The following is an 18,399-nucleotide window of genomic DNA, read 5'->3' on the forward strand; positions in this document are numbered from 1 at the left end:
CTATCTCTTAGAGAAAAACTATTTACTCCTTGATCCTGAAATACTTACATGGTGTTGGGCCTGTTGTTCTTGCTGGTAAAATAAATACACCTCCTAATGAATGCAAAAGCATCATAGGATAGGACTATTAAAAAAAAAAAAAAAAGAAAGAAAGAAATAGAAAACAAACCATAGCTTTAACATTGCAACTTTCTAAGTGCGCACAAACTTCTCCAGTAGCAGGAGGCTAAAGTTACAAAGTATGAGTAAATTCCCCGAAAAGAAGTGTTCACATTTTTGCCTTCCCGTTGCCTTCATGTTATATTATGTTCCTAAGCAATTTGTCTCATTTAGAAGGGAATAATTGGTTACATGATTTAATAGACTAATTTACTATTAATCATGGAAGAAAAATGAAATATATCTTTAGAGTATACGTAAATAACAAAAATTAAGATGCTGTCACTATGACAAAGGAACTACATGCCAAGTACCCAATTAATGTAAATCAGTGCGATCTGATTGATATTAATGGCAGTAGATCCATTCATCCTGACGGAAGAGTCGTCTTTTGCCTTGTGCAGTCAATTCACTCCCACGTTAAAAGCCCAACTCAGGAAAGCAACCGAACCGAGAAAGAAGTCCGACTTTGCCAAGCTCCGCTCCATACCCATCGCCTGCGTTTGGGAAGGCCTCGGAAACTCACGGGCGCTCGCTCGTGGCCCCGTTTCGCAAGACCAGCGGCACCAGCCGGGCCCTCGCCGGGCGGGCGGGACGCCCCGCCGGGACGCGGCCGTGCCAGGACGAGCCCGCCGCGGACCCCCGGGGCACGAACCGCCCCGAGCTCAGGCGGCGGCGGGCGCCGAGGGCACGGCTCGCCTCCCCGCCTCGCAGAGCTCGGAGACAGCCGTTTGCGGGAGGGAAAACGCGTTTGCGGCGCGCTGCCGCCGCTCCCCGCCACGCCGCGGGGCGGCGCGCACCCGCCCTGCCCCGGCCCCGGCGCCGCGCAGCCCGGCCCGGCGCAGGCAGGCGGGGACGTCCCGCCCCCGCCGCCCGCCCCTCGCCGCCGCCGCCGCCCGAGGCGAGCGGAGCCCGGCAGTGTGCGAGCTGCGGCCGCTGCCTCAGCCCGGCACGGCACGGCGCGGCGAGCCGCTGCCCCGCTCCCCCTGCGCGCCTCGGGCGACGATAGCGAGCCATGGGTAAGCGAGCCGGGCGGCGCGGACGCCCCACTGCGGGGGAGCTGCCGCAGCTCCGGGGGCAGGTGCGGGGCCGGGGGCCGCTGCAGCCTGTTGAGCGGAGCGGGGCCAGGGTGTCCCCGTCTGCCCGCCCGTGCCCGGCGGCGGCGGCAGCAGCGCACCGCTGCCCCGGGGAGCCGCGGGGAAGGCGGCGGGCGCCCAGCACCGGCGCTGGACGCGGTTTTGTGACCGTCCCGGGCAGAGCCGGCGCGGCCGGCAGCGAGCGGAGACCTCGCTGCTAATCGACTCCAGCTGCAGAGCGTTTTCCTTAATAAAAAAGAGAGAGAGGGAAGGGAAAAAAAAAAAAAAAAAAAAAAAAAAGACCGTAGCGGAGCTGTAGTTTCTTGGACGCGGTTGCATGAAGCCAGCCGGGCGTGAATGCGGGGTTTTATTATTATTATTAATAATATTATTATTATTTCCTCTCTCTCCCTCCCGCCCGTCCTGCTGAAGCGGGGGCGGCCGCTCCGCGCGGCCGCTGCGCGGGGCCGGGGGAGGCGGCGGCGTTCGCGGGCGAGGCCCCGCGCAGCGGCCGCCGCGGAGTGCGGCGTGGGGCGCTCGGGCGCGCGTGGGGGGCCCGGCCCGGCCCGGCCCGGCTCGGCTCGGTCCCAGTCCAGCCCCCGGGTGTCATCTTAGCCCTCGTGTGCGACCTGGGCTGCTCCCCGACTGCGGCGAGGTTCAGTTTTCGCCCCGAGGTGTATGGGTAGCTGGGGAGAGGAGGGATAAGCTCAGGGGCAGCGATGTGTTTTTGTAACGCTACGTGGAATGTTTTATACGCCTGTGATGCCGTATGTAATGCATTTCTGCTTAAGCGTCAGAAAATCCTATAGGCTTTTAGGGTAGCGTCGCTAAACAGTTTTCAATCTTTAGCTGGGTTCTGTGCTGTTATCTGTGAAGGGAATTGGGCATCAGTAAAAAGGGATGGCTTCTACTTTCTAACTTATGGGGAAGATACTGCTTTCATAAGCGAGCTAACACGAGCAGAAGTGGGGCCCAAGACAGGGATTTGTCATGCACATGGGTCACTCAGTAGTCAGCGCACACATTCGGCACTCACATCCTTTCATAACAGGCCTTTTTAGTGCATGCTGTTTCCTGCGAGCTTTCCCTTCAGCCAACAAAAGACCCAAATGAATTAAGCAGTAATGCAAGTTATAAAGTTTCAAATGAATGATAGAAAAATACAGCTGGATCTTTGGTCCAGTTTGGCAGTGGCATTATATTATTGCTTAGAGGCTGCAGTTGCTGAAGCAGAACTACCAGTGTGTCCATGTGTTAATTTGCACATTTGGATGCTGGCACTGTCTCTGGTTTTAATTAAGGGGGGGGGGAAGAAGAAGGTAATTGCATAGCCAAAGCCAAAGGAAGCTGACAATTCCTATGGTTGTTACTTTGTTAAATTAATTCGCATCACCTAACTTCTTAATTTCTAAATGCTTATTAACTGGTTTGTTCCATAGCTTAGTGAAGATCAGACTGCTATAGTATAATGGTCCTTTTAATAACCCCTTTTAAGTTTGAAAAAAAACTTTAAATAAATGTTAAAGCACTGATTCTCATTGACTCCTCAATTCTGAAAACTGAAGTATATAAATCAGCTATATTATCTCTACCAAAAAGCTTTTTCCACCCTCCATGTGTATTTTGATACTCACTTTTTTGGGGCTGTTTTCACTAGGTATATTTTTAAATATGAAATTAAATGCAACTTTGTATCCTCTTAATGCACACTTTTACTTTGCAGTCGTGGATTGATGTCAAATAAATCTTGGAATGGAGAGGGAAGAGAGAGAATGAAAAATGCATTTTTTCCAAATTCCTTATTAAGAAAAGAGTATCCAATGCATTCAGTGGATTACAACATCTTATTTCGGGCAAAGGGGAATAAAATACATTAGGTAGTAATTCATGTGCAATCGTTCCTAAGTGTCTTTATTATTAGATCTGTGAAATTGACTTTTCCCTCAGTAAATTAAATTGCATGGGATTTGAAATCTAAAAGCTGTTTTAAATCTTTGTAAATAATTTATCTTGTGAAGAGGCAAATATGTATTTTAGTACTGAAATCTTAGGAAAATATTAGTATTAGTCTTGTAAGTTGTGGGTCTGCAACAGTGTATAACATGTTTGTTTTACATGTATTATCCTAAATGTAACTGTTGAGGAAAAATTAAGGGAAGTGGAACGGGGACAACATTTCTTGAATGTTTTGCTAATAATAATTGCGCTAAACTCCAAATTTTGCCTACTTCTTCTCTTCCTACTGTTCTTATTTAGTTATGCCAGACTAGGTAACTGTGGTGTACTCGATCTGGAGAGGAGACTTCTAATGCAATTTCAGATTCAATACTTCAAAAAGAGTCACAAAAAAGAAGGCTTTGTCAGCTGATGAACTAGTCCTTCATGAATGTGACATTTTGTTTATGCTATTACATAACTGTTGCCTCAGCATTATGTAGGCTGAGGCTAATTTGACTATCTAACCAGGGTTTGTTTGGAGCTTCAGCACTGTACCAAGCTTGCTGATCCAGTTGCAAAGATATATTTGAGTTTTTCTAATTAGGACCATTTGAATAGTCCTTACTCATACAAAACTTTTGTGGAAGAAGACTGTCCCGCTGAGACGGATTTTATTCCTTTTCTTTTCCTTTTTTTTTTTTTTTTTTTTTTTTGAGAGTCCATCACTGCCATTGATTTCGTTAGGCTTTTGGTTCACTCAGCACTTCTGAAAGTCAGGTCCGTTGTATTTAACAACACTTACAGTTTGCATTGGCTGTAGGATTGTTGGTAAAAAATGACATTTTGTGCATCTTGTGGGAGAAGAACCAGCCATTAGTGTCTTACATTGCAGCACAAACTTTTCAAAATCTTGGTTTGGGGGAGAGACTTATTTACAAAATTTCCCTCTAAAAATTCCCAAAGCACTACACAAATGACATAGAAAGTGTAATTTCTTGGGAACTGTATATTTTCATAATTTTATATCTTTTCTTCTTTTTGCTGTCCCCCAAAGTTGCTCTCAAATAAGAAGAGAGGTTGGAGTGGAGTATGTATACATATTATTATTAAAAAAAAAAAAAAAAAAAAAAAGATACTGAGGACAATGTCTATGAGCAGAGGATCAGATAAGCCCACAGGAAGACAGGCTTCATGTCCGGTTTCTTTGCAATGCCTCTGTTGTACTTGCTCCCTTGAAGAGCCCCAAATCTTCAAGTGTACTCAGAGGCTTTTCCTTCTAACACTCTTCGGCCATCATCCTGTCCGTGAGGCCTTCTACAAGTGCATCTTACTCCCCCTCCCCCCAAATTAATTGTTCCTGCATTGCCCTGAGTTTTTTCCTGTGTCCCCAGTGTGGGCCATCCTTTTCCCATAGGCCGCAGTTCCAAGAGCTCTACCTTATATAGTTCTACCACATGTAGAAAAGGTCCTTGCTTTTATGTAAAATGTGTTCAAAGTATGTTCAAATATTCCCTAAACCATGCTTTCTTCTTATAAACAGCTGGGGGCAAATCTTGAAAGAAAATCTTTCTTCTTATTCAGCTGTACACTTTGTCCAGGCAGTATTTGAGATCTTTTGTGTGTCACAGTAATAGTAAAATCTGATTAGTATTGGTCATTAAGGGTGGCTAGATTTCAGTTACAGTCTCGTAGTCTGTATTTTGTTAAATCTTGCATCTCTTCAATATATTGAACCTTGATCCTAAAATTAAAAAAAAAAGTAGTATTTAGTTTATCTTCTCTGAAAACCTATGAAGTATAAAATTTTATACTGCCCTTCTTCCTCAGTTTCCATAACACCTGCTTAGACTATTAAAAAGTACTTAGTTTTACCTTGTTGCAATAATCTTTCTTGCCTGAAAAGACGCTGGAGAAGAAAACATTGTGCGTTTCAGGTATTTCCCAGTATTCTAAATAATCTGTGGTTTCACCATGTTTACAGATCCTCTCTCTTGCCCTCTGTATAAGTGTGGTTCAGTGATGTAGGAAATCTGTTTTTGTCTGTATGAATTATGATATGTCTGATAGATCTTGAAATGTTATGTTTCAGGAAAATGTACTGGATTATAGATTTGATCCCCTGGAGAGCTGAACTGTGGCAGTGTTCGATTATCTGTCTTTCAGAGTGTCTCTGGAACCTCTTAAGCCAGTTAAAATATGTGTGTCACTTTTAATGTTTTAAGCACTTTAAGTATTTTTTTTTTCTTAAATGAGATACCTTTAATCAAATTTGCTTCTGTGTGTTGTTATTCCAGCAGTCATCATACTGCAAATTTCATTTTTAGGCAGTGTTTCTTCCATATCCTTTGCTTTTCAATAGTATTGCTATTTAAAGTCAGAACTTTTCAAAAATAGTCTGAATTGTCTTTCAGGATAAAGTTATATAAATTGCAAATAAAAGTAGGGAAGCCCATTTCTTGGTATGTCTTGCATTTCTTGTGCATCTGTGTTTGCATGTTTTCACAGTGAGGATTTTGTTTTTCCTGAGATACGCTATTGGCCCAGCCGAATGTGGACTGCTGTGTTTATTGTACTTTCACTGATGGTCTTTGGATGCAAATGCTGTCTTTCTAGAAGTGTCGGAGGATTGTATCCAGTGTGGTTTCACTAGCAGTAACTTACAGAGAAGTCTTTAAAAGATTGCAGAAAAGATTGCAGAGAGAGCTACTGTGGTTTGTTTAATTACTACGCTCCCCACTGTATCTGCTCTTCCCATGGTTACTCTACTCTTCTTCTTCTTCTTTCTTTCTTTTTTTTTTTTTTTTTTTTTTTTTGTCCTCCACTTCGCCATACTAACTGCAGTTGCTGCTTGCTCCTCCCAGACACGCATGCACCTGGTCCCCGCAGCTGCATCAGTAGTTTCTGCCCTTGCACCCGCCCAGGCCAACTCGCCGGCGGCTCTGCGCACGACAGCCCCTCGCCCACCTCGGCGTCCCCGAGCTGGGAGGTGAAGCCTCTGTACCTGCCTGGAGGAGGCTTCTGTTGGTGAGTCGCTCAGGACGATCTGCAAAATCTCTGAACCCTTTTGTGGTGCCACGGTGTTAATGCTGCGAAGAGCGTACGTGTTTGCTTACAGTGCCTGGAGATGAAGAGGCTGGGATGGAAAAATGGGGGAAGTGTAGCTATGCCATCTTTCCACTCCTATGCTCCGCATTATTTTTCCTCTCCACATTCCACTGAGGAAGATTAGAGGGAGACAAATGTGAATTGACTGTAGCATGCAGAGTAGGGCAGCTCAGAAGTGCTTCTCCTTCAGAAGGAGTCGGGAGAATAGAGAAGTCCAATGTAAAAGGTGCTTCTAACATGCATGCTGTTTGCCTCCAAAGCACGGGGCTAAGGCTCACTCCTGCTGGAGCACACAGCATTTTGCCAGGGCACCTGCCTGGCAAAGTGCGTGGTTGGGCGTTCTGCAGAATTCACGCCAAAGTGCTCATGGCCTCGTTGGTTTGAGCCTGTTGGAGAAATCAAAATCCCTTCTCTTCTGGTGATTTACTTCTTAAAATCCATTTTGATATAGGGGGGGGAGTGAGGAGAGCTGAAACAAATGAGTTGAGGTTTGAATTGTGGTAAGCAAATGTAGAGAGAGTTTAATCTTCACGCGACAGTAAAGGACTTCAAAGTTGTTGCTGTTCGTATTAAATTATTGGATCTCAGCGGAATGTGTTTGGCTCTGTACAAGTGCAGGAACTTGAGTTGGGAAAATTTCCATGCACATACTCAAAATGGGCAAAAGACAAAACAGAGACATGGAGTAGTAAGGTGGTTTCTTCCAGGTTATATGCTAAGTAAGTGACGGTACCAGGAATGGAATTCAAATCTCATTAAACTCTTCCAGCATTTCTCCTGTAGTTAGGCATGAAATGTAGGTAGCTGGGACATCAAGGTAGCTATACTCTTCAGAATTCCCTGTTACCCATCTCATGTAGACGTAGCAGAGAACAGTAGGGTATGAGAAGAGTTTGACCATTCAGTATAACACATAGATAGCATCGTATGTACTATTTGGTCCTCATTGTTTTGTTCCTTTCTTCTTTCTGCTCTCCTTTGGCGCTTTAGCAGTCTCCCTCTCTACAATTATTTGTCTCTAAGGTCTTAGGCTCAGGAGCATGTTTATGAAGTTGCAGTTTTGGGAAGAGTTTACAAGCAACGCATAAAACTAAAAATTCGGGATCTTTTGTTCTTCAGTGTTTTTGAGCTGCTTGGCAAGCAGCAATTTCCAAGTGTGAATGGAACTTATGTTTCATTAATAGAAAGATGTTTCTAAAAGAGTTACTGAATGATATAAAATGCAGTGCTTTGCTATTCATCATTTTTATGTGTGTTGTATATTTTGACACTTAAATGCATGTGACACAAGAAAATTTTAGCCTAAAGTAATACCTGTAGAAACAGATCTCAGGAACGTGTGTAGTGTTTGAGGCTTCTCATCTGGGCAAAGAACTTTGAAAATGTTGTGATCCAAAGATAGTGGAAACTTGGGTCATGAAGAAAACTGGACTTCCTGAAGTTGTAAATTGATCTGGAGTATCCAGCTTAAGACATAGCCTTTATAATTTTATGGAGGGGGGTGTAAATGTTGTATTAGGAGCATAGGGAAACTATTACATATTGCAACCTGAAACTCTGCTTTTATGTAGTGTTCTTTCAGTGCCAAGGAAAATATATGAACTGCCCAGATCTAAACCATACAAAAATTGTAGCAAGTAGAATTGCAGTGATGGTACACAGGACAAAAATTGCTCTTATGCTACTACTAGTGACTCTTGAGTAAGAGAGCAGCTAGCTTGCTTTGCTGGTTTGTGGATGGGCAATTAGAAAGAACACCTTGTGTTAAGAGTACAGCTGGTCTGGAGTCTGTGGAGATCCGAGAAACACAGAGAAAATGATGGAGTCCAGTCACAGATGTATTACATTTAGTAATGTGCTAAATTACATTTCTTAAATATTTAAAACATCTATTTGGGCTTATTAGTGTTTTTGCAGAGCCAGAGCTGTGGAGCCTGCTGCTGATGGCTACCCAAAGAGGAAAGTGAATTTCTCATGCTGCCAGCAAGTTGAAGCTGATTTGGACTCTCCCACATCTGTTTTTCACTTTACCTTTTAATCTACATTTTTGTCAGTTTGGGCACTAGAAAATTCTTTGAGGCTTTTAAATGCTAATCCTGAGACATGCTGAGGGCTGGATAAATCAGTTGCGTGCCATCTCATGTCTGTGCCTTTTGTGAGGAGGCTGGTTGGGGATTTGACACTGAATCATGGTATCTCTTCAAGAGAGATTTTTTCACTGATACTTTAAACTCTTTGAATTTATGTCTTCCCTGCTTTCCTGTGCAATACAAGTATCTTATGACATAAGAGAAATGCTTTCAGCAACTTAAGATGTCTTTTTAAAGCTGTTCAGATTATAGGAACCTCTGTCAGAATTTGCTGGAATGAAGTCCTCAACTTATGTGATGCCTACAAATTCAGCGCAAGTCTGAACTAGTGCAAATTTCTGAGTGGATCTTAACTACTTTTCCTAATTTTTCCATTAAATAGATTACTTCCTTATTTTTCTATTAAACTCATTTTAATTTTCTTCTTTTGTTGAAGAAAAAGATGGTTGGAAGTTTTACTGTTTGTGTATAAACTTCTGCTTTTGTTACCAGAACGGTGTTGACGTATGTCGTGCACTTTCCTCAAACAAAAGTGTAAAATGAGACATCATATTTGTTAGGAACACAGCTGAAAGTGAGTTCCATAGAATCTGTATTCATAGAACAGTAAGGTTGGAAGGGACCTCTGGAGATCCTCTAGTCCAACCCTTAGCATAGCCTGTACAGGGATTGAACCTGTGACCTTGGCGTGAACACCACGCTCTAACCAGCTGAGCTAAACGAAGTTTGCAGCATGGAACTTTCCTTGTGGGAAACTGAGTGTTCTTGAGCTGCCTAAGCATGTATTACAAGGAAGTCGAGAGTAAAGAGAGATGACTAGCAGAAGTACTTGAAGCTGAGAGCTTTTGGTGCGAGCGCAGGGATCTTCTCCAGCACGCTTGTCAGGAGCCCACAGCTTGCAATGTGTACTAAACGATGACACTTTGTATAATACCTGCTTAGACTCTGTGATTGGTGCTGGTACAAAAGCTGGGACTCTTGAAATGTCAGAGATACCTGTCATACAGTGTCAGGGAGATGTAACAGTCTATTATACAATCTATTGCCTGCTGCCTAACCAAAAAAGTTATTGGGTAGTAAAGCTGATAAATGCTTCATTAAACCAGAATTTTATGTAAGCAAATACACAAATGCAATGCAGAGAGGACTTTACTGTGCCATATGCTAGGTTAATCATTTTCCTAATGCAGTATCTTCGCTTCATAGATACTTCCCCTGCTCCATGCTGAAATTAAAGTGGTGATTTCTCACGCTATGTAATTATCTGATGAATATCCTGCATGTCAATTAATACCTATGAACTTAAAGAAACAATGATGTGCAATGAAAAGTTGCCAGTTCAGTCATCTTGCTTTTTATAGCCTTTTATTTTTAGTTCCTCCCTTAAATGATTTTTAATTTTTTTCAAAATACCTGCTATTTCCCTCAAATGTGAGCTAAGAGATGCATATAATGGATATTTAATCTTTAACCTATTCCTCAAATTCTGCTTCGCTGCTTTATCTTATCTGCCACTAATAAGCTCGCAAAACCATGACTGAGGAATCATCATAGTCTATCACATACTGAATTCTTCTTGTTCTTCAGTGAAAATATAACAGCGGTAAAAAGATTCAACTGCAGTATTTTAAAGTAGCCTTGACAGACTGAAGGCAAGTATTTTGGGAGTGTGTGGAACCAGAAGAAAACCCATATGAGGTAACAGCTTTAGTCAAGACTTGACTTGTTTCTTTAAACAGTCTGTGGATTTCATTAACATGAAGTTCTTGCAAAACTGCATTTCTGGATTTTTTCTTAGGTTTCCCATGGCTGTCATCATAAAACTGCTGAATGAAAAACTGCCTGTTAGAGTCAGCTCCCCAGTGTGCCCCAACATAGTTTAGGCTCTTTTGATCATCCTTGCAGAGAGGAGGTGTACGACCTCATTGTCAAACTTTGTTCTTTCCACCCTCTAATCTATTTTCTGTGATCTTTTGTCGACCAGATGCGTGGATAAATAGATAGGTAGTTCTCTGATCTCATTATTCCTACTTTTTAATATGTACTCATTAGATTTTGTTTTCTGAAGACTATTGGTTTAATTTATTTCCACTTCTTTAATTCAAAATATTTTCTTTTCTCTCTCTGGATGATATTCACCCCTTTACTGTCTCTTGTGCAACTCTGAAGTCAGTTGCTAGGTGAGTATTACCCCTTTGTGTAGTAATTCTGTGCTTTTGTTTTCTTCTCCTATTTCCTTGCATAGTGAAAGATTTTATCTGTCTTGTTTCTTCCTGCCTTTGGACAATTTTGTATTGGTTTTTGATCTCCCATTGAATAGTTTCTCATTGAAATGGTGACCAAGAGCACTTGCTGATTCTACATGCTTATGTCTCTTGCTTATAGTAGATGAGAACTGCTGTGACACAATCAGATGATGTACTTTGAATTTACAGATATATTTTCTGCAGATGGTTCATCTCTGCAATAGATGCTAGCTTTTTTTTAATTTCACAGTAAATGATGCACCCATGTTAAAGAAATAAAACAATTGTTTTCTTAAATTGTTTTCTTAAAGAAAGAAATAGCTGTTTCAGAGAAATACTATAAACAAGTGCAAAAGACACTCTCTTAAAAGTAAAACTAAATGATTTACTGAAGGGAAGTGGAAGGTTTGGATTTCTGTTTGCACAGTAATTGAATAGCACAGTACCTGGGGAATATTAAATATTGTTGCCAAGGCTAATGGCAAAACCCCAGCTATATTATAAACTAGTGTATAAACATATTAATTACTGTATATTGAATCTCTTCTGTTCTTATAAGAATATACTAAGAAAAAAATCAGGAAAATACCAGTATAACTGTAGCCACCACTGTCTACTTCTTCCCCTTCTGAAATGTGTCTAGTTGCTAAAACTGTTTGGTTTCATGCTTGATTATATGCATAATAGCAAATAACAGTAGATAGCACTGATTTTTCTGGTAGGTACAGGTACTAACCAAACTGACTGGTATGCTGGACACAGGATGGCAAGCTACTTTCTGAAGTTCATCTACCCCCTTAGAAAGAATTCTACTGAAATGGCTTAGAGAATTATGAGTATCCTTTCTTTTCAACAAGATTGTCATAGTTTAACCAAGGGATGAGAAAGGAAATAAACCTGCTTTTCTTTATTTGAAAAGAAAAGTTATTTGGAAATTTCTGTTTATTGAGTCTTCCTCTAACATGCTAAATGAGTCGCTGTGCAGAACTCCTGAGCAAAGTCTTATTCAGACTTCCTAAGAAGAGGCAAAAGGGGAGCGGTAGTTATTATGGTCAGCCAAAATGCAAGTTCCGACCCTGAAGCATTCCTTCCTGTTTCCCATGGTATAACGCAGGTTTATAGATTCAAAAATGCCATCATGCCTGCTTAAGTTCTCATCTACTATAATCCTTCTTAAAATACTTGATCCTTAACCCTTTGTATTTTAGGGATGAGGATGGCAAGATCAGTAGGAGGAAAACGTGTCTTTTTCTCTTTCGTGTGTGCTTGTGAGTGTGACAGCTGTGCCCACTTTCCACATGGTCAGTAGTCTGTCTTCATCTCTGTGTGTGAAATGTCCCATATGTTAGGTCATGTACCTAGTAAATAAAATAAGTGTTTTATATTGCCTTACTCAGAAAATATGTCATATTCTTCGTTGCATATGCTTCATTGCTCCAACATTTGTGTTCTGCATTTACATCAGGTTATTAAATCTCTGTAGAATAAAAACACTTAGTAGTTACTGAAAAAAATATTAAGATATCTGTTATAAGAATTCCACTTTTGTAGTTTCCCTTGGTTGGTTATAAGCCATCTCCCTAAGAAAACACCTTATAATCACAGCAGTAAGGTCAGAGAATAAGATTATTTAATATATTATTCTGATACTGAGGTAAGATCTTATCCTGTAATTTCATACACACAGGTGGATATATTCATTAGAATGGGATTTGTATTTGACTCTGATTTCAGCAAGGTTTAACTCTGATTTGAATTCTATCAGTACTCATCATTTCTGCTGTTTGACTAAGGTATAGATGGTAAATTTTTTCTACAACAACCTCTTCCATCTACCCTTCTCCTCACCCAAATTTAAACACAGGATGGAAATGATATGCTGGAATCACTGTTTTAGGGAGCCCTGAAATTGCGTCTGGCTGAGTGTACTGACCTTAAGTCCTTTGATATGTTCTGTTTAGAGAAAAGAGAACTCCAGAATTTAATAGTATTTTAATACTACTGTATTGCAGTTGTAATTTAAATTGTATTAAAGCATTAGTAGTATAATATGAATTGTATTAAAATACTAGTAATATTTTAATACTATTTAATGCTACCATTTAATAGTATTTTCTTGTGTTAGGCTAAATTACTGACAGCATAACAGTACTCCAAAAATGAATTCATTCCGAACTGTTACGTGTAGTCCAAGAGACGTTCAGGATTTAGCTCCTGAGCACTCAGATGACTTCCAGAGTCCAAAATGGACTTGCAGCTACAGCCTTCACTTTTTAGTGGCAGGCATGGTTGGAGCTGTGACACTTAGAGCCTTCAGGCTTGACAGCTACCATATGCTTCCCTTTATCCTGAAGAGGATGGCTGGGAAGAGCGCCCAAGTGATGGTCTGTATCCCAGACATCCATGAAGACTCAAATTATTTTGCTGCTGCTTCTTGCCAGGAGATACTGGCAATTAATTGAAAATCCTTCCTCTAGGTCATCAAGGCTTTTAAGGAGCTTTTACCCTTATAATCTCAGAAACCACCTTTTCTTTTCTGCTTGACTGTGACCTGCCAAGACAGCTGGGTTCCTCCTAAGCACTGAACTTAATGATACCAAACATGAAGCTTGAGAGGAGAGCAGGACTGCAGGCCTGCTTAGCTGTGCACCTGCTCTTAGCATCCTTTGTCAGAGACCAGCATGACCAAGGGGCCTTTGCGGCTGCAGAGCAAAGTATAAGACATGATATGGGCATCTGTTATCCTTCCCACACTGGATTTTTGAGCGCAGTGTTTGCAGATCCTATCTGGGCTTAGTGTGAAGCAAGGAAAGCTTAGTTTTTATGGTATCTGGATTTCACCATTTATCATCAAGATACAATGGAAGACTTTTTTCGGACATAGCTACAACACTGCATAAAACCATCCTCCTTGTGTTTGCGTATACTACTTACTTCATTTACAAAAAGCCCTGTGGAGTTGTTAGCTTTGCGTATGAAGGTAGCCAGAATGCCCTTATAACCAGTAGGCCAAAAATTACTCAGTGCGAAGGTCTAATACTCTTCTGCCTAAGCTGTATAGCTTCTTTCCTATCATGGTTCATATGATAACCCTAAACTAGCCTGTGTTCACGTGCTCTTCAATTGGCTTTTATCTTGATCTCTCATAGATTAGCGTGCAGACTTTTTCATTCCAGCTTTGTTCCATGTCTGAGAGTTAGCTCGGTGTCCTGCCGTCTCTTTTCATGAAACTGTGTGTGGGCTTACCTGTAGCACATATGGTAGGAGTTTACACTAGGAAGTACTGACCTTTCAAAAGGTTAGTCCTGGCAGCTCTTTCCCTGTAGAGGCATGGGGAAGCAGGCAGCGCTCCACTGGCAGCAAGGTTTGCCACCATCTTTACCAACGTGAGACCAGGAATGTGCAAGCTGGAGATAATTTAAGGAAATGTGTAGCACTACATACTAATTAATTCAGATCATGATACTTGTAAAATAAGTATAGCAGCTTCCTGCCTCCCAAGTGGTTTCTGTGTTGGTGTTGTGAACCTTTAAGCCGAGAAAAAAACGCGTCGTAATTAAATTTAACCTGAACTGCTTCAGAGGAGCCTGATTTGAATTAGGATGTAATTATTAACTGTATGAGTATTTTGTTTTGCTAAGTCTTTCCTCTTCCTCCCCTTCCACGTGTGCACTCTAATAGCTCTGCAACATCCACTGGGTTAATATCTGTTTAGGTGCTGGCTGAAGCCACTCATCTTCATAGGGAAAATACGGACCGAGCTGACATGTACAAGGACATGTCAGAGCTGTGGTGCCAACCACAAAGCTTGTCGATGGCTGCCGATGTCCAGTCTTAGCCCGCTCGCAGAAAGCCAGGACTGTGGGAGCAGAAAAAAAGAGGGATGAAAAGGTAGTTCAGTTGCATACATAAGTGCACTGAATATTGTTCTTGCTGTGGTCACCTGAAATATTTAACTAACAAAATAAGTCTGCTCAGAGTTACCACGTTAATGCTGAAGTTCTCTGGGCTCTAATGACATTGCTTTCTGTATGCTTACATAGGAGCTTCAGGAAAAAGCAAGAGTATGAGTTTTTCACTAAAAGACAATTTATGTTCAATAGCTCAGTGCAAGGAAATTTTACAGAGAGAGTTTTAATCTCAAAGCATGGAAGCTCTGTTGATTGAATGTTCAGAAGTCCCTACATTATTCATCTCTTTCACATGAACTATAAGATGTGCCTATGTTTTCTTTACATATAGATGACACCATTTAGAATGTATGCTCAAACTTGTTTTTGTAATGATGGTAAATTATAAGTATGGAATTTCATCAAAAAACATTAAAGATTTTTTGAACAAGAAGCATTTTGAATTGTATTGGCTTGTCACAACTGGCAAGTTGGTTGCAGTTAGCAAAATATGTCTCAAAATCTGTCATGTTAAAGTTACTATTTGTTTTTCAAGGCATTTTTCAGATGGGATCAACTGGAAGCTACTAATTTATTTTTAATTTTTTTTAAGTTCATTTGCAGTACAATGCCTAGATTCCCTGAGCCAATTTGTTTTGTTTTGCTGTACAGTGGTGTGGTAGGGCCCTCCATATGTGTGACCTCTGGTGACAGAACGAATATTCTTCTTTTTTCACTATTGTTTATTTTTATAGCATTTAAGAAGTTTATGTTGGCAGGAGAACAAAAACAGTAGGAACCATTAAAAAAAAAAAAAAAATCCAGACAATAAGGATGCTTATATTGGGAAGAACTTTCTCTCTCTCATAAGAAATTAAACCCTTTTTTTGTTGGAAAAAATGTTTGAAATGTGCAATGTTTTATTTTGTTTTGTTTTGTTTTAATGAAAGAATTGTCTCCACTGTGGAATGAAACCAGTCCTTAGTTTCCTCATCTTGAGGCCTGTTGGAAGGAAATTGCGAATTATGCAGAGAGGCTGTGCTTTTAGACTATGTTTTTTTTTTTTTTTTTTTTTTTTTTCTCTGAAATTCTAAATTATCTTTGGAAAGCAAGAGAGAACACAGGCCACTACACAGCTGATAGTCCTTAAACATGACACCCCCTTCTGCTTTTTTAAGAACTGCCTTGTTGCAAGATAATCATTGGCCTCTTCTACCTGTGAGACATCTCGTGCCCGTTAGAGAGGGTTTCCTCTGTCAACTCCACGCTGTCTTTGCAGGAGGCGGACTAGCATCCTTCTGGAGGGCTGTGGGCGCATAGTTTTTAAGCACCACAAAATCTTCATTCTCTGTTCCTGCTCCTTTCCAGCCATTGTCTCTTGTAGTCCTTCAATGCTCAAAAGATCACAAGACTTGCTGTTATTTGGGAGGCTTTTGTTTACTGTTTGGTTTCTGAGCACTTAGTGGCTGGTACTTAATTTAATTTTTCTCCCTTCCCTTGTGAAGAATGGAAATCTACTTCCCCCCTGCCCCAATAAAAGATGCAGTTTTTCCTGTGTGCTTTGGAAGCAAGTCTTAAGCCTGCACCCAGCTTTGATAACCTCAGTGATGGAATTGAAAGAGGCAGTTCAAGTACAGCTGGCAAGTCCCTCTTTCTAGGTAATGCTAGCACCTTTGCACTTGCCTTGAGGAAAAAGAGGGCTAAATCTGTCCCATGCATCTTGCATCTGTTTTTACACTCTTACCTTATGTATTGGGCTTACAGTTGTGGGTCCATAATAAAGCACAAACCCTAGACAAATCCAGAGCCCATAAGCACATGTGAAGGGCCTGTGTCCCAGGGGAACATATCTGAAACAGAGCTTGAGAGGCAGGGAGTACTTTTTGGTAGTGGGTGCATCCTTGGATAGACTTAGAGGTCCTGGAGGAAAAGTGTGTGGTTTTTTTTGTTTTGTTTTTTTTTTTTTAACATCATAGGGTTGCTACATTTTTGGTTCTCAAAACACTTTGTGCTTCTTCCCTTACCTTTTTTTTTCCTGCAGTAAAGTAAGGTCTTGCTATAAAGTTATTGTCCACATTTGAACAATGTACCTAATATTTCCATGCTGCCCTATCCAGCAGTCACTAAAAAGGCTCAGTTAGTTGCTATGTCTGTGTTACAAGTGTTTAATTCAAAACCAATAGATTTGTAGGTGGAGAGATGGGGATTTTCACAGTGATGTCATTAAGGAAATCATTACAAAACTGACATGAGCATTGTAATTTTTGCTTTGCAGACTCTGCGTTTTTCAGAGAAACTTTGTTGTAACAGAACAGTTAGGGAGCAGTGGTTAGTGGGTCAGACAGGCCTGGAGGGCTCACTTGGGTTTTGTTCAGCCAAATGTTAGTGCTTTCTAATCAACGCTGAATTCTGTGTACAACACTCTTCTTCCCCCAAAGCCATAACTGGGGAAAAAAAATGATATTCAGTTGGGTCATGCACAACATCTGCCTGTTACTAGGACAATTAGGGAGTTACTACAATGAGCGAAGGAAAGCTGCTCACAGCTACTCTTATGGTTTCAGTGTCATGGCTGTGGTGGTCTGCTGGCAGGCAGCTAGCAACTGAAAAGATCTGAGCTTGGGATCAGAGCTTCCTTTAGAAGGAAAAAGAGAATTTCTATTCATACTTCCTGCAACACTTTTTAAGAGAAAGGTAAAAAATGCTGGTAAAACTCTATCTCTAAAATTGGAAGTACAGTTAACTCACAATGCTGTGAAATAATTGCAGAGATTTCCTTTTTCCCCTGTAAAACTTCTGTAGGTGTTGGGCTACTTCACATTAAGGAATTAGTTTTTCAGATCTCACTGCTGCCACCTGTTCAGTCTCTAGTAAATGTAAATAACATGATGGTAAAAATGCTGGAGGCTTTGGAGTCTCAAGTCTGAACAGTGTATATATTCTCTGGCATAGCTCATGTGTTAATTGGGCTATCCTGAGAAGTTTCAATTTGTCTTGATGTAGGTCTTTCTTTTTTAACAACAACCTCCATGCAGACTACTTTCACTTAAAAAAAAAAAAATAAATAAATCAGTAAAAGAGCCTTAGTGGAAATCTAATGTAGGCATCTTTAATTTGAGTATTTTACATTCAGCTGAAATTCTAATTAACAGGAATTTATTAAATCCTTTCTCAAAACAGACTTCTCTAAGGTGTATTTAAAGTTAAAAATTAGCCATGAGTTACTGGATACTTATTGATGGTTGCTCTAAAGCAACTCCAGAGCAAAAGATAGTAATTTTTTCTTTTTAATTCTGAAGCAATTTCCTTAAGTATCTTCCCTTAAAAGAAACAGAAGGAACAAGAGCCCTGTGCTGTTGCATTAATGTTGCAAAGAACAGGAGGATTAACTTGTTTTTTCCCTCGTACTGAGTGAAGAAGTTAAAAGCTAAAAACATTCTTTTTTTTTTTTTTTTTTTTTTTGGTGGATTGCTTAATACAGAATATTATGTTAGCCATTACTTTTTTCCTGAAATTTCTAAATAAAAATGAATAGCTGAATTCTAGAGATCTAGGATGAGTCTTCTGATGATGACAGTGATCAGTGCTGAGCCCTCCTATCCCCATTATATGATAAGCTGCAGAGGAACAGCAGGTGCAGAGTGGCTATTTGAGAGAAAAAAGAAAAAAAAACACATAAAACCATTTGCACATTTATTTAAATCACTGATTCTCGGAGCAGAACTGTGTGCATTAGGGTGCAGTCTACTAGCAGCAAATACTTGTCAATATGAAGTTTTATCCCAGTTCAGAAAAGTGCTAATGTATGTGCTCAACCAAGACACACCAACGTTTCTGTGAGCTTGAGAGAGGAAAAGTTAGTATACTTGAGGGTAGGACGTGCAAGTACTCTGCT

The 18,399-nt window shown here is 40.7% G+C and overlaps 1 protein-coding gene across 1 annotated transcript in view; it reads left to right on the forward strand.

The window, feature by feature from the left end:
• The first annotated feature begins 1,060 nt into the window (after positions 1–1,060).
• Positions 1,061–18,399, forward strand: part of GPM6B (glycoprotein M6B) — a 112,988-nt gene continuing 95,649 nt past the window's right edge. The window contains exon 1 of the mRNA XM_062601068.1: positions 1,061–1,178. Within this exon, the coding sequence (XP_062457052.1) occupies positions 1,175–1,178 (4 nt within the window). The 5' untranslated portion in view covers positions 1,061–1,174. The remainder of the gene's footprint in view (positions 1,179–18,399) is intronic.

The sequence above is a fragment of the Rhea pennata genome, chromosome 1 (assembly GCF_028389875.1).
Source record: "Rhea pennata isolate bPtePen1 chromosome 1, bPtePen1.pri, whole genome shotgun sequence".
In the NCBI taxonomy this organism is placed as follows: Eukaryota; Metazoa; Chordata; class Aves; order Rheiformes; family Rheidae; genus Rhea; species Rhea pennata.